This window comes from Electrona antarctica (genome assembly GCF_951216825.1).
Source record: "Electrona antarctica genome assembly, chromosome: 23".
NCBI classification, from domain to species: Eukaryota; Metazoa; Chordata; class Actinopteri; order Myctophiformes; family Myctophidae; genus Electrona; species Electrona antarctica.
The window spans coordinates 1,375,230-1,402,729 of record NC_136804.1 but is presented as its reverse complement, the minus strand read 5'-3'; the positions used below and the strand labels follow the sequence as shown (position 1 = coordinate 1,402,729).

At 43.3% G+C, this 27,500-nt stretch overlaps 2 protein-coding genes across 3 annotated transcripts in view; both read right to left on the bottom strand.

Annotated features, from left to right (window-relative positions):
* Positions 1–13,434, bottom strand: part of atxn7l1 (ataxin 7-like 1) — a 76,756-nt gene extending 63,322 nt beyond the window's left edge. The window contains exons 1-3 of one of the 2 annotated variants that reach the window (XM_079494669.1): positions 13,168–13,434; positions 11,981–12,049; positions 1,210–1,314 (exon numbers count right to left, since the gene is read on the bottom strand). In XM_079494669.1, coding sequence (XP_079350795.1) covers positions 1,210–1,314; positions 11,981–12,049; positions 13,168–13,399 — 406 coding nt within the window. In that variant the 5' untranslated portion in view covers positions 13,400–13,434. Of the gene's footprint in view, positions 1–1,209; positions 1,315–11,980; positions 12,050–13,167 lie in introns of those variants that run through there. The other variant, XM_079494670.1, reaches the window with a different exon arrangement.
* Positions 13,435–22,021: 8,587 nt separating this feature from the next.
* sypl1 (synaptophysin-like 1) overlaps positions 22,022–27,500 on the bottom strand; it is a 21,309-nt gene continuing 15,830 nt past the window's right edge. The window contains exons 2-5 of the mRNA XM_079494678.1: positions 25,973–26,091; positions 24,903–25,107; positions 22,933–23,124; positions 22,022–22,225 (exon numbers count right to left, since the gene is read on the bottom strand). Coding sequence (XP_079350804.1) covers positions 22,094–22,225; positions 22,933–23,124; positions 24,903–25,107; positions 25,973–26,091 — 648 coding nt within the window. The 3' untranslated portion in view covers positions 22,022–22,093. The remainder of the gene's footprint in view (positions 22,226–22,932; positions 23,125–24,902; positions 25,108–25,972; positions 26,092–27,500) is intronic.

Genomic DNA, 27,500 nt, shown 5'->3' with positions numbered 1-27,500 from the left:
GAGATTGAAAGACTGATGATGGGCCCTCGGCCAATCAGAATGACTGCTGATGGGCCCTCGGCCAATCAGAATGACTGATGATGGGCCCTCGGCCAATCAGAAGCAGGCGCGCCAAGGTTCAGGCAACAACACCACCACCATTTAATGTCACTTAATGTGACGCGCTCCCCAAAACTACACGACACACTACAACTCTACTCAACTCCAGAGTTCATTACAAACAGCTAATGAGAACTAAGACAAAAGAAAAAAAAGGTGTAAATTATATTTCGCAAGTGGTTTTCAAATTTTCGAATTTCAGGGTGTGTTTAAAGGGTGTTCAATAGCACAGATTTATGGAATGAAATCAATATCCTCAAAAATGGAGTTATGAGGTTTCCTCCGGAAAGCAACGACATGAGACATTTTCTATAAATCCACATATATGAACATAACATATTATGCAGCATATATTCCGCATATACAGCCATACATTGACATTTATGTTCATATATTTCCTATCCGCGAGTGCCTTCTAGGGGTACACGTTAAGACCTAGGGTCGGGCTCATTGCCATAATTGGTGGTCGGGATTCGGTTAGGGCCGGCCATGCTGTTGATATATAGAAAATAACCCATTTTGACCTGAGATCAGATTCTAACAATGTCTTCTACATCCTGACAGTTTTCTGAAAAAGCTATGTTTCTATGTCAGTCGTTTTTCGATTTTTCAAAAATAGCAGACCTACAAGCTCGTAGTGGCGCGCTATGAGCTTGTAGATCTGCCGCAACAGTATTCTGGCGGTCCAACCTTTACAATAGTGAAATCATTTTTAGATATGCCAGGGACAGCAGTTCTGTCCCCTAATAGACAGAGCCGGTGGCACGCTATATTGACTACTTCCCCCCCACCACCCCCAACCCCAAGGACCCCTGGGGGTCTGAGAACCAATGCTGGAGATAATCGCACGTGTAGTTGTATGCCAGATCTGTGGTGATGAATGAACTTAAAGTGCGTCATTATTGCATTCTTGTTTGGGGACCTGTTTGACGCTTTGTTGTACAACAGCGTAGTGCGGTGGCAAAAATAGCCGATCTACAAGCTCACTCACAATGGTCTACAATGACATGCTCAAAACAAGGACACCAGGACGAAAAGTGTGTGTGTGTGTGTGTGTGTGTGTGTGTGTGTGTGTGTGTGTGTGTGTGTGTGTGTGTGTGTGTGTGTTACCATAGTGTGCGAGGATGCCCTGGGGAGTGACCACCTGCTTGCAGACGTTGCAGACAACTAGACAGAAATCCTCCATCGCGGGAAACTGGCCGTGCACGAACATCTCTGAAAAACACACACGCGCACACGCACACACACACAATACCTGTGAAGACTGCCGACTCATTTACATTGATACTACACTAAATGTAAGCCTCGATAAGTGTTGATTTCATCGACTAAAACTATGACGTCGACTACCTTCTTTCACTGACAAAAACTAAATAAAAACTAAGCTATGATGACTAAAACTGAGTTCCAAGTCTAATCTAAATATAATTATTGACAATTTTGCAAACAAATAAACACTATCTAGAACATAACATTTTATGTTTGGTTGCGCTCGGGTGTTGCAGTCTGAAAATAGCGGATCTACAAGCTCACAATGCGGCGCAGAGAAGGGAAAAAATTGCCAAATACCCCAGACCGGGGATGCAAGTGGGTGAAAACAAACAAATACAAATATTGTGATAGAGGTCTAACAAATAATACAATGTCTATACAGGCATCACTGATGATACCTATCCCCATATTAAATATTCTAAGCACAGCTCACACAGACACTTCCACTCTCTCTCTCTCTCTCTGCAGGCCTGCTGGCAGTCCGATGTGTTTTGAGCTTGCCGCTAGACCCCAACAGCTTGTACACACACGCACACGCACACACACACACCTAGAAACAAGCAAAGCGCACACACGCGTCGCACACACACACGTCTCTGTGACGTGAAAAACAGACTATTTCTAAGATAAATAACAATATTGAAGGTGTTTTTCATTTCGAATTTTAGTTACGGAGGGCAAGTATAATGTATTAACCCATTTTGGGCGGGAACCCCTTTTGGTATAACATTGTTATAATTTAGCTATTGAAAAATAGCAGATCTACAAGCTCATAGCGCGCCACCGAGTGGCGCGCTATGAGCTTGTAGGTAGAGGGCAGCACGGGTCCACCCGGACCCGAATACCCGAGATCCGAACCGAGAACCGAGCCGGGTCGGGTGCAAAATATTGACATGCCGTCGGGGAACGGGTCGGTTCCATTTCAAAGCTGCAGGCCTCGTTTCGGGCATCTGCAATGCAGAATACCCGAAATGCCCGTGCAGGACCCGATTTTTATTATATATTAAACCTTTCAACTTTAAAAATAGGTTTTGAAAATAGACATTATGGTATGCGTGCGTTCAACTGCGTTGTAATGATTATGTTCTAAAATACACGCCTCGAGGATTTGGAAATGGAACGTATCCACTGGTTGTGGGTGTGTCACAGTGTGTGCGCAGCGCGCGCACAGTCACACACAACACGAACAGTAGCTATCATCACCATGGCGGCCCCCTTCTTGAGCGAGGTGAAACGCAAACTACAATCAAACGATTACAGCACGCAATCTCCTAAAGGGAAGTCGGATGTCTGGGACAGTTTTGTTATCATTGTCGACGCGGACGGTAAAAATGTTGGTGCTGCTAAATCTTCACTGAAAAAACACATGAATGGGAAGGCGTGTAAGAAAAAAGAGAGTGCCGGCGAGGGTCAACAACCACAACAACAAAGTGCCATCACGTCTTTTGTTGCTATTCGGAAAGCAATTCCATCCAAAAGAAAAGCTGTCATTCTTGATGACTGCATTAAAGTGTGCGCCAAGGATTTGCGCTGCAAACTGTACTTAACCATGCGACGCATTGCGAGCTTGTAGATCGGCTATTTTCAGCGCTCCTTTGTAGAGGCGGGGGTGATGCTGACGTTCAGTCACAGTGTTCACTTCAGTCTCATAATCACAGTCACGGTGAAAATAAGCATAATATAGGATTGGACACACCACGGGTGTAACGGGTCTTTCGGAACGGGTAGGTTTATTTCGGATCGGATCCTGTTTTTAACGGGTCCGTTTTGGACCGGATCCAAAACTTTCGGGGCCGGGTCCGGGCCGGGTGCGGCCAATTAGAATGTTTTCGGATCCGGATCGGTTCTGTTCTGATATCACCGGGTCCGTTTCGGACCGGGTCCAATTTTATGGACCCGTGCTGCCCTCTACTTGTAGGTCTGCTATTTTTGAAAAATCGTGAAAATAAAATTTAAAAAGAATCTTTTTTTTGTTTTAAATAATTTGGGGACCCCCTAAAATAATTTGGCGACCCCCCGAGGGGTCGCGACCCACGGGTTGAGAACGCAGAAAAATCGTGAAAATATTTATTTCAGAAAACTGGAGGATTTAGAAGATTTTTTTTTAAATTTCGAGGTCAGGCCAAAATGGGTTACGGCAATTTAAGTCTAATTGGCCAGCAGGGATCCTTTTAAAATAAGACGGTAAACCGAGGAAGCGGTCAAATCTGTGACCGCTTAAATCCGTGTAGATTTCGGTGCACATTGACACCGTTAAATCAGGCATGAGGAGGTTCTGTTGATCACTCACGCATCCAGAGAAATAATTAGACACAGACAGGCAGCAAAACAACAAGACAGACAGACAGACAGACAGACAGACAGACAGACAGACAGACAGACAGACTATGGGTCGGGTATGACTGTACATTGGTCTATAATGCATTATTTATAAGGACATTATAGACTGCACTTTTATGATGTGCTGTTCCTGCTGAGCTTGTAATGCATCATGACCAGCATTATTTATAATACTTCATAGACCTCGTCATAATCGCACGATTATAAACACTTCTAAGTGTGACGCACACATGACGGGGAGAGAGCGTGTGCGTGTGCATGCGCTGTGCGGTATCGTAGGAGATTGTATGAGTGTGCGTGTGTGTGTGTGTGTGCGCGCGCTTGCGTGCGCGCGTGCGTGCATGTGTGTGTGCGCGCGGGGGTATTGGAGGTAGAAGCAGGATGCAGTTTCCTAAACCTCTACCAAATATGGCCTACTACTTCAGTGTGTGTGTGTGTGTGTGTGTGTGTGTGTGTGTGTGTGTGTGTGTGTGTGTGTGTGTGAATAAAGTGGAGTGTGTGGGTTGTCACGACCTTGCATTGCTCACATGCTTCCAGTCATCTGGAACGTCTAAGAGGTCACTGTGTCTGTCTGTCTGTGTGTGTGTGTGTGTGTGTGTGTGTGTGTGTGTGTGTGTGTGTGTGTGTGTGTGTGTGTGTGTGTGTGTGTGTGCGTGCGTGTGTGTGTGTGTGTGCGTGTGTGTGAAGGCTGTTTGAGAAAGAGAGAGAGTGTGCGCAATACAAGTATATATGTGTAACATCTGTCATCAATCGCAATCAGGGATTAAAGAAGGCCATTCTAAGAATCCTCGCAAAAATGCAATAAAACAATCAGAATTTAGCACTGTGAAAAATGTATTATTTTCACATTATTAAGTGTAATCTCAAGGGGTCAGACACAACAATGCGGCACGGTCAAGTACTTATAAGTACCAGTAAGACGCCTGAGGGCGAGAAGCACGCACGCATCCGCCTGGGTGACAGCAGACTGCTGGGCGAGCGCTGGCGCTTTGGAGTGGGGTGTCAGATCAACATATCCGCCTGGGTGACAGTTCATATGTTCACATGGAATGAAATATGTACTGGCCATATATGGGGCGTACACATAGAGTATATAAAAGGATAGAGACTGAACTGGCGCGAAGCTCCGCCCCCCCAGCTATTCATGTCAGTGGAAGTTGCTCAGTGGCGTTTTGAAGCACCCGGAAGACTGCCGGAAGTACCTCCTCCAGACCTCAAATTTGAGGTCCGGGGTGACGTAGGGAGTGATGGTCCTACGTGTTAAAGCCCAGCTGCACGGGGTTTCCCGGTCATGAATCCACGGGTCCGCCTGTAGTCCCTCCTCATACCACTAGGGCCCAGAGCTTCAACGTTGAATAGCTTCACTGGCCCCTTGGGCGTACAGGGTATGATGAGGTCAGATCAACATATGGAATGTCAGAACAGGTCAGCTCCTAAGGGTGGCAGCGGGGGCAGTGTCTTGAGTGTACAGTGTTTGATGAGGGTTCCAGGTAGGACCGGGCGTTAATTTTCAGGCCTGTTGAGAAGTCTAGTTTTCGCCGGCTGCCGGGGCGCGGCTGCACTGATAACTTTGGGGCAGGCCCGTCTAGAGTTTAAATGGACAGGTATCAGTCAAAAGGGAGACATCGAAGAGGAAGGATGGATGGGGAAGTATCAACATATGGAATGTCAGAACAGGTCAGCTCCATATGTGGAAATCTAAGGGTTTGAGGTGTGAGGTCAGATGTAGAGTTGCTGGCCAATATTGTTGACATCAGGGATCTCCATATCTGGGCTTAATATTGATGACATCAGGGAGGTATGACCATATATGGTCATGCCTGGCATGACCATATATGGTCATGCCTGGGGTGACCATATATGGTCATGCCTGGGGTGACCAACCAACCAAACAACACACTGACGGGAAACGCACAATGTCATAGTGAATGCGACCTGTGGTAAGAGCGCCGTTTCCTTTCCTAAACTTCTGCGAAAGCTAAGTGTGCGCGAAGTGTGTGTGTGTGTGTGTGTGTGCGCGCGTGCACCAACGACCACAGTGAGACATTGGCAACAGGCCAGGAACAGAACAATCCCTGATTGGTCAATGAGTGCATTGAAATCTGCCAAGACGATCCCTCGTTAGCTGAAGGGTGTTTTTACAGCTGATACACAGTATCACTCCGTCATTGGTGGACCATTACTTTGAAAGACGCTGACATAATCCGGCACACGGGTAGTTTGTACAACAACTGTTCAGGTGCAAGCAGAGAGAGAGAGAGAGAGAGAGAGAGAGAGAGAGAGAGAGAGAGAGAGAGAGAGAGAGAGAGATTGACTGGTGGGAGGCAAGAGTTAAAAGGTATAAACATACTAGGGCATTCACTTCTAGTCATTTTTACTAGTTGACTAGTTGCCTAGTTTACTAGTCGACTAGTTGTTTGTAAAAAAGTTTTATTTTTTGGGAAATAAATATTTGTACATTTAAAAATTGTGTACATGGGTGACTATAACTATAATCTACTTGATCTTGAGGCCTACAAAATCGGGGAAAAAAAATAAATAAAGCCCTTTTTTTCTTTTTTTTTTCTTATCAACTAGTCAACTAGTACCAACAAGGTTGACTAGTGGATTTACTAGTAGACTAGTAAACTAGTCGACTAGTTGCTTAATTCCCTAAAACATACATGCCCCGTGTGGGGGGTCCCACTACTGTACTGTACTGTCACTGTACGGTACTGTCACACCCAAAATCATCATATACAGTTAATATGTGTGTGTGTTAGGCTGCGCAACAGTGACACTTGGTTGTGAAATCCAACCAAAGGCTATTTTCGTGCTCAGGCAGACACAGCCAGCCAGCCAGCCACCCACAGACACACAAAGCTGTGTATGTGAAGTGGTTGCACCCCTTAACCCATTCTGGGCGGGAACCCCTTTTGGTGTTTTAACTAAGCATTATGTTATACTTTAGCTATTGAAAAATAGCAGATCCACAAGCTCATAGAGAGTGGCGCGCTACGAGCTTGTAGGACTGCTATTTTCGAAAAATCGTAAAAATGCGGCACAAATCTTTGAATATATATTCTTTCAGAGCGAACGTTTTTTGGATGTCAGGCCTTTAAAAAGGCAGATGGAAGAACAGGGAGAGTCTGGAGAGATGCATCATAGACATATAGCAAGACCAAAGACAAAATATTGTACAGCGAGTGAGAGAAAGAGAGATTGAGAGACATTTCAATTAAAAAAATCTACAAAGTAACTAGTAACTGAAGTTTTCAAACAATTGCATTGTCGTAAAAGTTGCCTCTGAGATGTAGTGGAGTAGAAGCAAGATTGGAAATACTTTTAATTTTAGGACCTCAAAATTCCACAGTACTTAAATAAATGTACTTTATTATACTTTAGTATAAAATGTACTGTAATAATGTTACTTTACAGAGAGAGAGAGAGAGAGAGAGAGAGCAACAGTGAATGAGAGTGAAAGGGAGAGTGCTTCGTGAGAAAGGGAGGGAAAGAGAGACAGTGAGGAAGAAATATACAGAAAGTGCGTCAGTCAATGTCACATCACTATCTGTCTGACATCATCATCATCTCTGTGTGTGTGTGTGTGTGTGTGTGTGTGTGTGTGTGTGTGTGTGTGTGTGTGTGTGTGTGTGTGTGTGTGTGTGTGTGTGTGTGTGTGTGTGTGTGTGTGTGTGTGTCATCCCCTCAGCAGGTTTGAAGTGGTGTTGGCAATGGATTACTAATTCCAGGAATGCCACCCGTGAGAGAGATGAGAGAGAGAGAGAGACATAAAGACTATGTATGTATGAGTCAAAAGTACGCACAAGAGGTGCTCCTCCATGGTGTGTGTGTGTGTGTGTGTGTGTGTGTGTGTCACAGTCTGGTGACCACAGGCGGAAGTCTCGTGGCAGAATGTGTTGTTGTTAGTGAATGCAAGTCAAATCCCCTCTGTACGTTTCAGTGTGTGTGTGTGTGTGTGTGTGTGTGTGTGTGTGTGTGTGTGTGTGTGTGTGTGTGTGTGTGTGTGTGTGTGTAAAGCCTAACAGCCAATCTAAAAATGTCTTGGCCTTTCTCAACTCTGTCTCTCAGACAACTTCCACTTATGGCTGCACACACACTTATTTCATCTCTTCTGAAAGTCAGGGCAATTTCTTTCCAAGATTCTAAGCACACCGGGCTGTCTTTACACTACAGGCGCTTAACGATGACGATTACACAGCTGCAGTAGCAACGGATCTCCTCACACAACCTCTCCTCAGAGTCAGACGGAGTGGCTATTTTTCTCTTTTGCAGTCGGTATACTTAAGACCTGCAAGCCCGATAGGCCTATCTCACAGCCCCCTTTCCACGCCCCCTTCCGGAGCTAGTGGTGTCATTTAACCATTAGCATTTACACTTTTTTTCTCTGGAGAATCTAAGTACATTTCCTAATGTTAAAATGTCAAAGACCGATAATAATATGAAGAAAACACAATGGTATAACAACTCAAATAAGTAGAATAAACCTTACCTTTACAAAACAGTAGTTTGTGGCTTGTGAAAATAATTTTTTTAACATGGAAGCCTATGGACCGCAGAAAAAATAACACCACTAGCTCCAAAAGAGGGCGTGGAAAGGGAGCGGGGAAATGCTGTGAGATAGGCCTATTCTACAAATGCCTTCTAAAATCAAGATGTTTAAAAAAGAACAAAGATCAAAAATATCAGATGTACAAGCGTGCAGCACGGCACGAATAGCCAATGCAAAAAAATCTAAAATGACACAGGTGCTTTCCCGGTTTTAATGGGTGTGTAACGACTTGGTCCTTAGCGCCTCTATACTCTGGGATAAACATGGGACAGGAATAGCAGGACTATACGAGCTCACAGCACAGCGCTATATTCGGTATATATTATAGTATAGGAGAAAAGAAGTGGGCCTTGTATACATCCCTGGGGGACTCCACTCAACTAAGTAAATATGGTTTACAGTGCTTGACTGGTTAAGTTAGTTATTTTGGCTGGAGGGGAATAGCTCCCACTCACAAATCAAGGGCACCCAGGTGCGCGTGGCCACACGCACTCACACACAAACGCACTCTCACACTCACACTCACACTCACACACACACAGTGTACACAATAGTAACAGTGTGACACCCACCCAAGATTCATGAACATTTCAGTCTGACCTGACCTGAATTCAAAGAATTAACAATGTTCAAAATTGTTCAACCCAAACAAAAAAACGACTCAACTTTTCGTTCTCCCAAACTGTAGGAGTGCTAAGCATTTTCTCAGTACTATAAAGCACGGGTTTCCAAAGTGGGGTCCGGGGACCCCTAGGGGTACCTAGCTCAATTAGAGATATAAGGAACTAAATGGACCCTTATGGGTCTGTAACTCAGAGAGTGTACAAATGTGTACACTCAGAGTTAAATTAACAGTGGTTTTACAATCTAAATTGGGGTACCAGAGATAGAAATGCCATTAAATCGGGGGTCCGTAGCATAATGCGTGTGAATTTGGGGGTCCATGAAATGAATATGTTTCGGAATCACTGCTAGAGCAGTAAAAATCCTCCCTTATCGGGGTCACTGGCATATGTTTTCAAATGGGGGGTCTGTGGCCTAATACATGTTGATTTGGGGGTCCTTGACACAAAAAAGTCTGGGAACCACTGCTATAAAGGGCTAATTTGGACAACAAAAGATGGTAGTCTGTCCACTATGTTTAATATACACTATGTTTAACACTTACAGGGCTAGCATTTATTGACAAATTATGATATAATTCACGCCAGCATTTTTCCCTGTTCAGCTGTTATTTTGAAGAGCCAAAATCTAGACCGGATGTTGTGAACTTATGTTGGGTTGTGTGACGATGCTGTATCGTTCCATGTTTGCCGCGGGTGCTGCTTTAACATGACGCAGAAGGATCGCATCGTCTGCTCTGGGCCCTGTAAATAAACCTTGTTTTGACCAAAAATGCCATCTGGGACAAGGAATAGGAGATACAGGCGATTGAAAGAAACAGATAGAATGGGTGATTATGGCCACGATGATTTTAATGCCGCGATCCTGTGTTATTGAGAGCACCAGCTAGCAACACGATGCTAACGTTAGTAGCATTATGGCTTGATCGATCGAAAGCGCTATAAAAGCGCAATTGCCATTGATCTACGGCAATGGCGTTGAGGGTTTTATTAAATAATGAGCTTTAATTTACGTAGATCTCGGCCAATGGCGCTATAAGTGTTAATAATCCCAATCCAAACTGGACCAATTGAATCATTTCAATAACGTTGTCAGCCTGACACTATTTCGTCAGACCAGCCTGCACGCACGCACGCGCGCACACACACACACACACGCACACACAGTATTACCAGTACCATTGCTAAGATGATAGATCATGTATTGTAATAGACCCATCCAGAGAAGTTGGATAAATTATGCATGTACCGTGCACAGTGGTGGAAAGTCACTAAGTACATGTACTCAACTTCTGTACTTAAGTACAACTTTGAGGTATTTTTATTTTACTGGAGTATTTCCAGGTTTTTGTGCTTCTACTCCACTACATCTCAGAGGAAAATAGTGTACTTTTACTCCACAACAATTAATTGAAAACTTAGTTACTAGTTACTTTGTAGATTTATATTATTATTACAAAACACACTAACCAATTCAGCGCTCTATAAATCTTGAAAATAGCAGATCTACAAACTCACAATGGGTCACATTGTCAATATTTGCTATTTTCAAAAGATATTTTATGTCATTTTGAATTTGTGGAATGGGACATTCTGAATAATGAGTAGTTTTACTTTGACGGCAATACTTTTGTTCTTGAAGTATTTCTATGTTGCATTATTGATAGTTTGTAAAAAATGTTGTTTTTTTTCCCCACTGCTGACTGTGCATGATAGTGTGTCAATGGTAGTTTCAGTCCCACCAAATGATTCACTTAAACTTCTTTGAGTATCGTGTTATGTTTTTCTGCAGACATTCATTATTCAACTTTAAAATTAAAACCGCTTTTCCGTAGTCGGGTCGCGGGGGCAACAGCTTCATCCTGGGGATCCCGAGGCGTTCCAAGGCCAGTGATGTAATCCATCCCTCCAACTGCGCCTTGGTCTGCCCCGGGGTCTCCTCCCAGTGGGACGTGCATCGAGGACCTCCCTAGGGCTCTAGGGAGACGATCGAGAGGCATCCTAACCAGATGCTCGAACCACCTAAGCTGGCTCCTTTCCAGGCAAAGTAGCAGCGACTCTACTCAGGGCGCTCTCACACCCAAAGTTGGCTTAGAAGGTCCGGATCAAGGACAAAGGACCAAATATTTGCATTTGTCCGTTTAGTGTTCACACAGGACTTTGTAAAGTGAACGAAATATGTAAACAAATGACACGTGGACATGTTAAGTTAACATTGTTAAGCGAACCAAATTGCTGCATGCAATTCACCCGGAGACTTATAGCCTACAACAAGGTATCCCCGATAAAAAAGGACATTTCTTCCATGTGTGCACCTTAACCCGATTAGATCTGATTTCTGCGCATCAAATCGGCAGGCAATTACATGTCATATGTAACTAGCCGTGCTGGTCAGTTAGTATTGAGCTTCAAGTCAGAACAGCGCTGCAGCTAATTGAGTTGACCCAGTTTCATGTCTTTTGCTATAGTGATGTAATCAATTAATCATTTGGGACCACCTGTGTAGCTTATTTAACATTTTAAATGGCTTGCATGTCTCTGCATCTCTCCCATCGAGCTATAATATATTGGGTCTCTACACACACACACACACACACACACACACACACACACACACACACACACACACACACACACACACACACACACACACACACACACACACACACACACACACACACACACACACACACACACACACACACACACACACACACACACACACACACACACACACACACACACACACACACACAACTTGTAGGTCTGCTATTTTTGAAAAATCATGAAAATGTGCCTCAAATCTTTGAATATATATTATTACAGAGTGAACATTTTAACTAAAATCTTTGCTTCTGGGGAGGTCCCTGGAACAACATATTTTCAGATGGGGGGGGGGGCGGAGGCATATTACATATAAGTTTTGGGGTCCTTGACATGAAATATTGAGCACCACTGATACAGAAACCTAAGGTTTTTCATTTTTTGAAATAAATGGGTTAATAATCAATAGTGTAGTGTAGCACTATAACCTGTTGTTTAAGTGCAGACGTGCAGTGGGAATTATGAACAAATACAGGACACTTGATCTTACCTTGTTTCCCGAGTTTAGGGGCTTGGTTTTGGCTTAAAGTCTGTCTGTCACTGTTTTCCAGGGACAGGTCTGCATTAAAATCAGCAAAACAAAAGAAAAACAACATCAGAATGAACGAAAGAAAAGAAAAACAACATGAGAATGAACAACACAATAACACCTAAACTTCCAGGCACTGTGCAGCAGGAACTGCATGGATCCTGCCTTTTGGATCCTGCCTTTAGCCAGTGGTGTGAAAGTAAATAAGTACATTTACTCAAGTACTGTATATTTTTTTTTACTTTACTGGAGTATTTTCAATTATATGAAAACTTAGTTTTTTGTCGATTTTGATCATTATTACAAAAACATACATTACCCACCGCCAATCTACACGCTCACAACATGCATTGTGAGATTGTAGATCTGCTGTTTTCAAAAAGATTGTTTTATACATTTTGAAAACTTGTGAAATGGGACCCTCTGCATGAGTATTTTTTTGTATATACTTAGGCCTATACTTTAAGTACATTTTGATACTAATACTTTTATACTTTTACTCAAGTAAATGTTTAATCCCAGACTTACTTGTGACAGGGTAATTCTACATTGCTGATATAGGCCTATACTTTTACTTAACAAAAACGTTTGAGCACTTAGCACGTTAGCTTCTGAACATAGACCTGTCAAAAGGCTAACAGAGAAACTTATGATCACTTATTACATGTTCTGGTGACATTACATTGTTATGATCACCAACTGTTATACATGTTATATATGAAGACTAATATTACATGATCACCAATCACTATTAGCTACAATGTCATGATCGTGACATATGTTGTGTTCACTAATATAATGTCATGAAGACTTATGTTATGGTGACTCAAAGTCTGCAACTAAAAAGTGTGTTGCATGTTGTTGTGGCAGCGCGCAGTGGCTCAGTCCGCTTTACGAGTTTGCGACGCTTGCAAGATCAGCTCCATGTTATTATGTTAGTTGTCGGAGAGCGACACCGTAGTACGCCGAGGTCTAAATGGAGGCTTTCTGGTGACAGTTTGACAGATCGTGCATGGTGGTGGTGGAGAGAGAGACACTCACCAACTCACTCAATCACAGTTGGGACAACACGCCACGGCACTTTCTCTCTCTACACAAACACAAACAAACAAACAACAACAACGCAACTGTCAACGGGCGGGACTTACTGTCGGCGAGACGCGGCTTAGCGGCGCTGACGAAAGAAGACCAGGGTTTGCACAGGAACGTATGCGGACTTGGTATTTGGCGATCCAGTGTCGCCATTGCTGCTGGTCCTTCTTGTTGCTTTGCTGAGGGTTGCTTTTTTCCTCTTTTTTTTTTTTTTTTTTTGCTCCCCCCCTCCTCTCTATCTCGCCTTAGCACGCAGCGACTCTGTCTAAACAGATCTAAAGATCCCATAGACCGGAGGGACCGCCGCGCTGCGATAGGCTGGTTAGTTGATCATGATGATGATAATGATAGATAAAATGTTTCACCAAAACCAAACTATTTGTTTCTTTTTGTAGCCTATTTTACTTTAACCACTACCAGTTATTACAGGTGATTGTAACTGTTCAAATTAAATAATAGCCTAAACTACACGCTTTAAATGCCCGCTGTATAAAGATGTTTTTTGTGGCTACTGTCTAAAAAGTGTCAGAAGAGATAAATACAACACTGGTTGGTTCTGGTTGTTGGTAAAATTAAAGAAACACTATACTATATGTGGCAGCGGTGGCCGAACGGATAGCGGCGCGGTCTAGATACCGGAAGGTTCCCAGTTCGAACCAGCCGTCCGACACGTTAAAATTACCACCGCTGAAATGGCCTTGAACAAGGCATCAACCACTACGATGAAATGTGTTCTATGAGCAGGGCCTGGCTGGAAACAAGTTCTTGAGCTTAGCCCAGATACCCTGGGTAAATATAGATTTCATTTCATTTCATTTCATTACTCTTCTAAAGAAACTAGTCTACATATTAGGCTATTAAACATATCAAACACGTATAAAATGTAGACAAGTGTACTCTTTACTGTACTCGTGTTGTTTGCATCTGTCTAATAAAAGCAATCAATCATGATTGATTGATTGATTGATCAGGTGCTGTTGATTGACTTGTTGTTTACTACTCGCATCAGCGATTGCCTGACAACCAGCTAGCCAATCACAGCGCGATCACCCATCCGGCATATGGGATCTGAGCTCTGCCAAAAACGAAGGAAGCGAAAGAGCGAAACGAGCAGCAGTAAGCAGCAGACACGTGACGTCACGCTCGTCCCGCTTCGGTTCATCTCGGCAGTTGTCGGCGTGGTGTGGATTGTGGATGGTTCCTGCCTCCTGCACGCGGCAGGCACTCCCCCCTCCCCCCGGGCCCCCACCCCCCCCGCAGGACCATGTAAAAAGTTCAAAAGTTCAGCCCAGTTCAGTTCAACTTCAAACCAAGCATGCCGGGGCAGATTATCGTTATTATTATATTATTGAAATGCATAAATCAATAGAAATCAAATCACACACTCGTGCTTATTTGTTTTCTCTTTTTTGTCTTGCCTTGAAAAAAATAACATGATGGGAACTATTAATAAAAGCTAATTTCACCCACCTTACTTGATGTGACAATAAAGATGATTCTGTTTCTGATTCAGGGGGCTAATAGCATAACACGATTCATCAGGATTTGAATATTCAAGTGAGCTCTTGTCTTGTGTTTCCATATCAGTCCATCTTATGTAAAGGCCTTATATGATATGTTATGATATGACTGAGAGTGACAGTCTAAAAAATCACATATAAGCCGCCTTTACTATTAAATAAACAAAAGCGCTCAGCCGCCTAGTATACGATACAGCACTGCCCTCTTGTGGCTGGAAATTGAGATGCTCACTCAAACGTCCCAGGCCCAGCCAGCTAAGCCTACCTTCTCTAGAACAGGGGTGGGCGTGGCCGTGGGCAACACTCGTTTAGGGCATAAAGATCTATAGTAGCCATTAGTCACGGGTGAGATCAACATTCACCAGGCAGAGAAAATCACCACCACCATTATGTCTTATTATAGGCTGCAATTCCAATAATGCAAACATACAACATTATTATTATTATTATTATTATTATTGTTCTTGTTCTTGTTCTTGTTCTTGTTATTATTATTATTATTATTATTATTATTATTAAATAAGAATAAAGAAGTAAATAAAATAAAATAAAAATAAAGAAGAATAAGTCACTTGTTTAATATGGATAAAGGTAAGTTAAGTTATAGTGTTATGCACAATCACACCTGACAAACCTTTTTAAAATGCGGGTCACTGATTAGTGAGTTTCATGTATGGCACACTGACATGATTGAGATTTCAGTTCCTTACTTTTTTTTACTTGGCTGTCGGCTGGAATAGTTTAAATGAAATGATTTGTAGTTTGTCCAAAATTGTCTTTCCATGTTCCCTTTCTTCACCTCACCATCACTGTGCAATTGTTGCTGATGAGACAAATACATGCCCATGATGTCCTGATGACACCACTTAGTGGCAGCGGTGGCCGAACGGATTGCGGAGCGGTCTTGATACCGGAAGGTCGCCAGTTCGAATCAGCGGTCCGACACGTTAAAATTACCACCGCTGAAGTGCCCTTGAACAAGGCATTGAACCACTACGATGAAATGTTCTATGAGCAGGGCCTGGCTGGAAACAAGTTCTTGAGCTTAGCCCAGATACCCTGGGTAAATATAGTAATCATTTAATTTCATTTCATTTGGTAGGCCTACATCAGGGGTGGGCAACTGGCGGCCCGGGGGCCACATGCAGCCCCCACCTTCACTTAATGTGGCCCTCAGGTTAATGTCAGGATACCGATATAATATTGGTTTCAGCTGTTACAATTCCACAACATGCAAATATGACCCGCTTTAATTACTTCGGTCTAAATTAGTAGCTCATTGCTCAACACAAGTATAATTAAAAGGCATTTGAAATTACATAAAAATGTTAATTTTCAGGATTCCAATTCAAAAATAGTAAAAAATAATTCAACATTTCAATTCGAATATAGCAAAAATAGCCGATCTACAAGCTCAAAACCGGCTATTTTTGCGACGACAGTAATATATGGCCCTAGGGAGTGAGTGTGGATAGTGGCCCTCTCCATCGTCAAAGTTGCCCACCCCTGGCCTACATAAGCCTATGAAATTGCAGTTATTTTTCTTAACTCGAAAAGTCAGTTTGTTAGAAAGTGACTTTCCTGTTCTGCACCATTGCTGCATAGTTGTTTCTGATGAGACTAATACACTTTGCTTTTGACATGACGGGGGGAAATACATTGTTTATCTTTTGTCTCATGGCATCTGTTCCCAAACTCATTCTATTCAAGTCTTGTCTCATAGCTATGGTTGCAATGTAGTATCTACATTAGCCTAGTACTACACACCTGGACCATTGGTGGTCATTCTTGTGTTCATTCAGAGAATTCTGAAAATCTGCCGGGATATATTGTGTACAAACTGTTGACATTATGGCGTGAGTGTAGAGAAAAGGTCATGGGGTCACTCAAATGTTTAGGATTCATCTTCCAGGGAGCATGAAAATTCCCTGCAACTTTCATGGCAATCTGCTCATTCTGAGACTAGAAAAGTACACTCATTGGAGCTCAAATCCCTGGCAGGCCATGGGTTGCCTACCTGGGCCTGTTATAGCGACACCACAAGGCCAATTTGAAACATTTAGAGTGGCCTACATTCCTTGGCCTACATGTCAGACAGACAGACAGACAAGTTAGACTGACTGACTGACTGACTGACTGACTGACTGACTGACTGACAAGACTGACTGACTGACTGACAAGACTGACTGACTGACAGACAGAGACAGATGGATGGACGGACAGACTCACAGGTCTGAAAAATAAATAAATAATCAAAAACACCGGTGCGGTGGGACTGGGAATCAGGGTCAGCTCAGGTCCAGGAGTCCCTGCTTCCTTGTCTATAAATAACACATGCACGCACACACACGCACGCACACACGCGCACACACACACACACATGCACACACACGCGCACACACACACACACGTGCGTGCACGCACAGTCACACGCAGGCACGCACGCACGCACGCACGCACGCACGCACACACGTCCTTAATGTTGCGTTTGTTCCCCAGAAGACAATCAGCAGTTTGTAGATCACACATCACAGGATGACTCAGCAAACAGGATACAGAGAATACTCTGTCCGTCTGTCTGTCCTGGCCGAGACATCATATATCTACCTCTGCACTGTCTGTCTACACAATATCCCTAAAGGGCCGTTTTCCCTGGACACCAGATATGGACAGCTTTATCTGCAAGAGCAAGTGATTATAGTTTAAGCCATGATAGTTTTACAGTGATAATGCAGTTACATTTCTTTAATCCTCAAAGGCGAAAGACTGTAGCAGACGAAAAAACACACGCAAGCACTGCACGTGCACATACTTTCATCCCCAATTATAAGAATATATATAAATATAAAAATTCTCATTTTGTGCTTTTTATTGTAAAAAAAAAAGAAAGAAAATAAAACCTTCATAATTTCCACATTACAGAATGTGTGTCCTTGTGTGTAAGCAGCCAATCTGTCAGGTTAAACATGCAGGAATCATTGACTCATCTGGAGATGATTACATGTGGGTTTGGAGGCATAACCAGTACACCATACACATTCATTTATCTGTTTGAACTTTGACATTGGACTCAGACTTCACGTGCCAAGCATAGCAGATCTACAAGCTCAACAATGTAGCTACCGGTATTTTAGTTACACTATTTTAGTTACACGTCGGTCGTACAGGGAAGCTGTCTTCTACAGAGACAGTAAAGTTGAGGACAGAGTAGCAGTGTTGATTTCGTCGACCAATACTATGACGAAAGATTTTCGTCGACTACCTTTTTTCACTGACAAAAACGACATAAAAACTAAGCCATGATGACTAAAACTATGACTAAATATACTGACAATTTCGTCAACAAATAACTTGTGGGACCATGTCGCTCACAGAATGTTATTTTCCGCAAGCGACATAGAGAGACACAGGGGGAAAGGTACGAAAACTATTGGATTCTGGACCAGCAGAGGTTTGTGTGGGTCTAGAGCTAAAAACCTTATTCACCACATCATTTCTGGACACCTGACATTTTTACTGTACCAAAGGCCACATATTTTACTGTACAATACAGTACATAACAGCAACATTTCCACCATGCACCTCTCTGAACCTCGCTAACCTGAATGAAGCAGAAATGCAAACAAAATAATCTTCTCACTCAAACGATCAATACTTGGTCAATACTTACACACAATAATCCTCATTAACACTTAAAAATACACACAAATCACAAAACAAAAGCCAGCTCAGTGATTGATTTGTTGATGGTTCAGGAACACATGAGCAATTAAAACAATACAAATAAAATGAACAAAAAACAACAATGACGGAATCATTCGTTTAACTTCACATCACGAAGATAAAAAAACACATGTTTTTTGCATTACTCACAAACTGACGGACACTGAAATGAAAACATTGAAAGAATAATGAAATTGAAAATACTACATAAAACAATACACTATAAATTTTAAAGCAAAACCGGACGCAAATAAAGAAGGACACAACTCTCACTGGTACCTTTGGCAGAGGCAGAGACTTTGGAATATATATTCAGGACCTGACACATGCCAAACATAGGGCACGCTTAAGCGTAATTTATACCCTTGTATGATGGTGTCGCAAAGCTGATCAAGATAAGCTCACAAGGCGTTGCATCGCGGCGCTTGTAGCAAGCACGGACTGGCACGGAAAATAGCTGATCTAAAACTTCCCGTTACAGTTGTGAGCTCAATCTCAATGTGTGAACTTGGCAGATCGATCGGCTATTATGGCGGAATGTGTGCCTATTATGACACGCCCAGAATAGGGATTTCAGGGTTCAAGTGGTTAAAGCAAACATTTCCATTTTAGCTCATTAGGCCACGTTGTCATCACAACCCTGTTACAATGAGCAGGCAGGGGTTGAGTGCCTTGCTCAAAGACACTTCAAGGTACGGAGTCACCCTGAACACAAGGGCCTGCATGCTGCCACATGTCGCCTGTCTGGGTTCATGTAAATACCGCATTGGACACTGTCTACGTAAGATAAGGCATTTTGAATATTCCGTGAGTTATGATGATTAGAATTGTGGAAAGAACTCCTGCTTCAATAGAGCGTCGCAGTCCCGCCCCCCTCGAGAGACCCGGAAAATAAATCCCCGTTCATTTTTCCTCTAGACTTGAATCTAGAGTTGCAATACCCTCCATTGACTCCCCACTCATCATTTTTGCGTTTGCGATCTGCTTGTCTTAAACGACGTTAAACTCACCAACATTGCAGCTGTAGTCCAAGCTTGAATTATTCTCTTTCAATCTGCAAAGCTTGTTTTTCATAAAAATCCCCCGTAGACATGTTATGAGCTACTTTCTGTCAAGAAGAAGAAATGTTGGAGTTTGGAAGCGCTCATTTGTATTAAGGGGTCGCGCTGCTGCCTCCTGCATTATGTGCAAATGCGAAACAGATGCATGCAGGGACGTTCAGTGACTTATGACGAGCGCTTCCAAACTCCAGCACTTAGAAAAAGAATCACTTGCACAGGATTTCTTGACAGAAAGTAGCTCATAACATGTCTACGGGGGATTTTTATGAAAAACAGGCTTTGCAGATTGAAAGAGAATAATTCAAGCTTGGACTACAGCTGCAATGTTGGTGAGTTTAACGTCGTTTAAGACAAGCAGATCGCAAACGCAAAATGATGAGTGGGGAGTCAATGGAGGGTATTGCAACTCTAGATTCATCACATTATAAAAAAATCTAGAGTTGCAAATTGCGGCTAATGGAGACACAACATGTCCTGACCAATAAGGCATCCGTGAACAGCAGCAGCCGATGCAGTATCTATGTGTATGACTACAGTACCATCATATGGGGACCTATTAATCAATGATCATTATACTGTAGATCGATAGCTACCTAAAGTATAGAATTGTTGCTGCATAGTTTGAGGCTCCAGCAGTGCCCTGCTGGAAGAATTCATCGCTGGATTGGAAGATCGGGGGAATGCAATTGTAGAATACTAGCAGCTGTCTGGAGTCCGTAAGACGAGAGCTGCTTGGACGCAGTGGTTCTGAGGCCTCGTATCAAACACCATCAAACTAAATGTTTGGTCGTTTTTGACCTGAGATCAGATTCTAAAAATGCGCGCCACTCGGTGGCGCGCTATGAGCTTGTAGATCTGCTATTTTTCAATAGCTAAAGCATAACATAATGCTAACACCAAAAGGGGTTCCCGCCCAAAATGGATTAATGGTCGCCACAATGCTTTTCCAATGGGAGTCACATGGTTGGTTTGACCAAACATTTTGTGTTTGATAGTGTTCTGTTTGATGGTGTTCTGCCCCTCCCGCCCCATCAAACAAAAATGTTTGGTCAAACGATGTGACCCCCATTGGAGAAAAAAAAGACCAAACATTTGTTTGATGGTGTTTGATACGTGTGTATGCGGCCTAACAACAAAAACATAGGTCCATTGCCTCTTTCCCTGTTGGTCTGCTCAGTAAAGTGCACAAAACACGCAAAGACTTTGCATCAGAAGGCACGTGGTCAATCTTTAGTACGCTAGCTGCATTGCATTGTCGCGACTCGCTATAGTTAAGGCACAGTACAAAATAAGGCACATTTAAGGGACCGTGTCCACGGGAAGGCACTCCGGTGCCTCTCTTTACCATACAAATGTGACCAGATTTGACTGAGAGACTGCCATCACGCACATTCCAGCTTTTCACCAGAGGAGAAAACGTTTTTTTTTTTTTTTTCAAAAATGAGTTAACAGCACAGGCAGACTCTTCACATACTAGAGCATGTCTGAAATAAGTGTCAGAGCTGATATTGACATGTAAATATGAAATAAATGCTTAAACATGTAGCTAGGTGTAATGTTAGAGACCACAGAAGTGAACCTTTCAAGCCTGTTTTCTCAACTCGCTGTTTTCTGCAAGACATTACTCTATAAGCCATATCTCCAAAACTGGTGGATCAAACTGAACAACCAATATGTCAATTTGAAGCTATGATTCCCTGCTTTCATATGATATGAAAAAACGAAAATTCTAAAAAATCCAATGGCAGTCCCTCAGTCAAATTTAGTCACAAATGCTCAAAAATGCTGTCCGTGGACATATGGCCCCTAATAGACGTTGTAGAAGTTCCACTATTTACAGCAAGCCCTGGATGCGACAATGCACTACCACAGCTCTAGATCAGAAAGACACATTCTACTAACAATATGGTCATTGGAGTCTAGCTACTTCTTTAGTCCACCTCCTGTTTTCGCTGTGCTCCAAATACCTTAGCTGAAAATAGAATGACTTTAGTGTTTAAGGCTACAGATGAATGCAGTTGGAGTCAGAGGTCAGAGACAGACTTCTACAATGTTCATCTCGTCGGTACTGATAAGGCCTCCATTCAACAAGACCCAGGTTTGTACCACATGATGGCTGCTTCTTCAATCAGATCATCTCTCTGTCTTCATATAGGCCCCTTTGTGTGTGTGTGTGTGCGTGTGTGCGTGTGTGCGTGCGTGCGTGCGTGCGTGCGTGCGTGTGTGTGTGTGTGTGTGCGTGTGCGCGTGCGCGCGCGTGTGTGTGTGTGAGTGTGTCTGTCCACTGTATGTGCAAGCGGTTGTGCTTTCTGTGTCTGCTTCTGTGCACTCGCGCATGTGTGTTTGTGGTCACACACTGCACTGTGCGTGGATTCAAGCTCAAATGTCTGTGTTTTTGTAGTACCTACGTTCTGTATATTGTGTGTGTGTGTGTGTGTGTGTGTGTGTGTGATGTGTGCGTGCGTGCGTGCGTGCGTGCGTGCGTGCGTGCGTGCGTGCGTGCGTGCGTGCGTGCGTGCGTGCGTGCGTGCGTGCGTGTGATGTGTGCGTGCATGCGTGCGTGCGTGCGTGCGTGCGTGCGTGCGTTTGTGCGTGCGTGCGTGCGTGCGTGCGTGCGTGCGTGCGTGCGTGCGTGCGTGCGTGCGTGCGTGCGTGCGTGCGTGCGTGCATGTGGCATGTTAGATGGGGGCAGGGACCTGGGGTCTTCCAGACCCCGCCTGGCCAGAGTATTTCTGAGAGTGCCAGCGGGTCTCCTTGTACACGAACCACGCGTTGCCCGCCCACACAAACATGTTGAGGTATCCAAACACCTGGCAAACAGAGAGAGAGAGAGACATTTTGGTGTTAGCAATATGTTATGCTTTAGCTATTGAAAAATAGCAGATCTACAAGCTCATAGCGCGCCACTGAGTGGCGCGCTACGAGCTTGTAGGTCTGCTATTTTTTTTAAATCGAAGAACGACTGACATAGAAACATAGCTTTTTCAGAAAACTGTCAGGATGTAGAAGACATTTTTAGAATCTGATCTCAGGTCAAAATGGGTTAACCTTCAGCATCGGTGGAAAGTAACATTTACTCAGGTAAATATAAGTAATATTTACTCAAGTACTGTAGGCCTACAGCTACTTAATGTAAGTAAAATGCTGAGGTACTTTCACTTTACTGGAGTTACACTTTTTACTTCTACTCCACTACATCTCAGAGGCAAATATTGTACATTTAACTCCTAATTTGAATAACAATAATTTGAAAACTTTAGTTAGTAGTTTTTGTAGATTTTGATTATTATTATAAAACACACCAACCACTTCACTTCAGCCCTACAAATGTCGGCCAATGTGTCGCGGTGCGACGCATTGTGAGCCTGTAGATCGGCTATTCTCAAAAGATTTTGTATGCATTTCGAACTTGTGAAATGGGACATTCTGCACAGTGATTATACTTTTACTGCTACGATATCTGTGTATTACGTGGTGCGTAATTGCGTTTGTTTTGGTTCGGTGTTTTTCCACTCACCACGGAGATGTTGAGGGTGCGCATGTAGGCGAACTCCGTGACCTGGCAGATGACGTCGCTCTCCTTGCACAGGGCCAGCGTGTTGTGGATGCCCTCCTCGCCGGTGGCATCCTTGACGTTCTGCAGACCTTTGGCCCAGGCGGACGAACACACCAGCCACAGCAAGGCCAAGGCAGCCGTCACCCCAAAGTCCTGCATGGATGACAGAGGACACATCATATGAGGGAGGCCGTCAGAGAACCGCTTAGAACAGCTTTTTACCTTTAACACATTGAGAGCCCACGCACAACTGCCCAAAATCACTTTCACCTAGAAAATCCATTCACATTTTTTATAATTCAGCTGACTGTGGAGACACATGCTGGAACTTTTTACTTTGAAATGTTTTATAGTTTCGGAGTTATTTAATTTAAACGCCAAATGCATTCTCAATGGCGAAAACACAAACTTTGGCACCACGTGTTAAAAAAAAAAAAAAGTGTTTTGATTTTTCTGATTTTTTTTAATACAAAAATATATATATATATATATATATATATTTTTTTCAAAGACGTCCACAGACGTCTTGGGCTATGCACGTGCGGTAATACCCAGGACGTCCACAGACGTTTTGGGCACAAAATGTGTTAAGAAACCCTAAATACAAAGGGAAGACATCATTGCACATAAGAACCACACCAAGGGGGACCAAGTACTGTCACCTCATAAACACACGAAAAACTGGAAAAAACTAAAATCACGGCACTCCATCTTTAACAGATTTAGTTGACCATCCCCCAGGGCTCTATACAGTACTTGGGTCCACTACTTTTTTTTATGTAAATACTCACAAACATGGGCCCAAGGTCACAGTCCTTGTACAAATGTAAATACTTACAAACATGGGCCCAAAGTCACAGTCCTTGTACAAATGTAAATACTCACAAACATGGGCCCAAAGTCACAGTCCTTGTACAAATGTAAATACTCACAAACATGGGCCCAAAGTCACAGTCCTTGTACAAATGTAAATACTTACAAACATGGGCCCAAAGTCACAGTCCTTGTACAAATGTAAATACTCACAAACATGGGCCCAAAGTCACAGTCCTTGTACAAATGTAAATACTTACAAACATGGGCCCAAAGTCACAGTCCTTGTACAAATGTAAATACTTACAAACATGGGCCCAAAGTCACAGTCCTTGTACAAATGTAAATACTTACAAACATGGGCCCAAAGTCACAGTCCTTGTACAAATGTAATACTTACAAACATGGGCCCAAAGTCACAGTCCTTGTACAAATGTAAATACTCACAAACATGGGCCCAAAGTCACAGTCCTTGTACAAATGTAAATACTTACAAACATGGGCCCAAAGTCACAGTCCTTGTACAAATGTAAATACTCACAAACATGGGCCCAAAGTCACAGTCCTTGTACAAATGTAATACTTACAAACATGGGCCCAAAGTCACAGTCCTTGTACAAATGTAAATACTCACAAACATGGGCCCAAAGTCACAGTCCTTGTACAAATGTAATACTTACAAACATGGGCCCAAAGTCACAGTCCTTGTACAAATGTAAATACTCACAAACATGGGCCCAAAGTCACAGTCCTTGTACAAATGTAAATACTTAGGCCTCACTCACACGGTCGCAACAGATTGCTGTATGCTTGTTGTATACAAAGGGTGTGACACAGCTTGCCCCAATGCATTTCCAATGGGAGTCACATGGTTTGACCCAACATTTGTGTTGTATGAGGGGGAGGGGCGCAGTCGAAACACAGCCGAAAGCCATACAACAGCTTGTAGTCCAAAATGTGGACTACAAACCATGTGACTTCCATTGGAAATGCATTGGAGCGGCCATGACACTCACAACATTCATACAACAAGCATGCATCAATGTTTTAAAGGTCTGAGTGAGGCCTTACAAACATGGGCCCACGGTCACAGTCCTTGTACAAATGTAAATACTCACAAACATGGGCCCAAAGTCGGAGTCCTTGTAGACGTGCATGTATCCCAGATACACCAGCAGAGCCACCATCGTGTACAGGAAGCAGATGATGGCCACGCCCACAAAGAACTCGGCCGAGGAGGCGGCGTCTCCCACCATGTGCGTCGTGGCGACAGAGTGGTTGCAGAGAGTGGTGTTTCCGTCGATGAGGGGAACCTGACTTAACCTGTCACAGTAAAAATCCATCAGTGTTCATATACATTGAGTCGGAGTCAGTGTTGTTTTCGTCGACTAAAACTAAGACGAAAAATGTTCGTCGACTGTAACCTTTTTCCACTGACGAAAACGAAAATGGAAACTGAATAAAAACTAAGCTATGATGACTAAAACTGAGACTAAATACACTGACAATTTCATCAACAAATAAAAACTAGACTAAAATGTTAGGAAGGGACTTGTGGACAAGAGAAGTCATTTTACAATTGGTTGCATGCTGAAAATAGCAGATCTACAAGCTGTGAGCTTGTAGATCGGCTATTTTCAGCAAGTGTAAAATCATTACGACGGCATCAAGGCCCGCCAAAATACATTTTAGTCGACTAAATCAACTGTAGATTTAGTTGACTAAAATCTTATGATATTTAGTCGACTAAAACTAGACATACAGACTAACATTCCAGGTGACTAAAATGACTAAATGAAAACTATTCAAGAGACTATGACATAAAACGCATTATTCGGGCACATTTCAGCCACCTCTTTTACCCATTAGGACCACTCTACGCAATGTCATCAAACAACGATGCGCACCTATGCTAACATCATTCTACAGGTCACAGGTTTCCGCGTTACACCTTTTTTTCTTTTCTAGAGCTAGAGCTCGATCAGGACTATAACACAAGACTATAAACTTGCCGTGTACCCTAGGAGCCCCTCAGAATACTCCTAGGGATAGGCCTACTAGAACGCTGGAATAGAATCTATCAGAATGTATATAGAACATTGTTTCCTAAAGTGGGGTCCGTGGACAAACTGAGGATGCTTGAAATTCAACAGTTTGAGCCGAGGACCACTGGAAGATGTGAAGTCACCTGAACGGGTAGTGGAAGCTGGCGGAGAGCGTTTCATTCTTCCCATCACCGCAGAACAGAGAAATAATGTTCCTCCCAGAGTAGCCACCACAACTTCCAAAGGCAAATATAGCTGTGAGCTGTTTAGAGAGAGAGAGAGAGAGAGAGAGAGAGAGAGACTTACTTTGTTGTATGACAGTAGGCTACCGTACAAAAAGCAGCCTTACAAGTGCACAAATGTGTCAGTGTTACGCAGGGCTGGACTGGCCACCGGGCATACCGGGCATTTGCCCGGTGGGCCGCGACCGTAGGGGGCCGCCATGAAAAGGTCCGGGCGTGCTGCCATTCTGGGGTAGCGCCCCCCCTGACCCCCCCCGGCGGTGCAGTGCAGGGGGGGGGGCACATAATATTATGTTGCCTATCTGCGCGCTGGTTGTGGTGGGCCGGTCTGGGCCAAATTCACGCGAAAATGCCCGGGCCGAATTTTTGTCCCAGTCCAGCCCTGGTGTTACGACACTTTTGTGAGCTATTGTTACTCTTTTTTGTGTGTGCCTATAACATGCCCATAAGATATAAAATAGACGGAAGGTTGAAAGTGGGTAACCCATTTAGACCTGAGGCCAATTCTAAAAAACGCCTTCTAAATCCTGGGGCGCACGCGTTAGTCTGACGTTCCGTTCCGTTCCGACATACGTGGCCGGTTAACCCATTTTGGTGTTAGCATTATGCTATGCTTTAGCTATTGAAAAATAGCAGATCTACAAGCTCATAGCGCGCCACCGAGTGGCGCGCTACGAGCTTGTAGGTCTGCTATTTTTGAAAAATCGAAGAACGACTGACATAGAAACATAGCTTTTTCAGAAAACTGTCAGGATGTAGAAGACATTTTTAGAATCTGATCTCAGGTCAGAATGGGTTAAGACTCACCCGTGGCTTCCGCGTGCGGTTCAAGGAATTTATTTAGAAGAAAGCGCTGATGTCATGGATGCGCCATGACACTTTCATGGGTGGCAAACCTCGCGCCGGAAGTTCCATGAATACATGGCAGAGAATGGAGCCGGCTGGACCAGCTCGTAAACAAACACTATTTCTGAACAATTGGTACCTTTGTCATAGCCTAATCGGTTCAGGAATATAAAAGAAGACATATCACAGGTTGTTTTCTAATCACTTGCTTTTCGAAGTGCACAGTACATAGTTTTATTTGAGGATTCTAAACAGGTATCATTTCTCAGGTCTCAGAGGTATTTGGCTGCCAGACAGGAAGCGGTGGACAGTATCGCGATATACTTGGTATGTTCATAAACGTACTTTGCGCTCTTTAGATACCTCTATAAAATTACAAAAAAGCAACATAGCAGACAATAATGTGTTATATGTCTGCTATGTTATTTTCCAGAAGCGATTACTTTACAAAGGTCACAGTCATTCAGAAATAGTGTTTGTTCATGAGCTCTCGTTGCTCATGAGAGCTCATCGACTCCAATGCGTTCCACCTGGGAGTAGTTTGGCTCCCATGGCGTGTGATGAATCTGCCGCCTGGAATTGC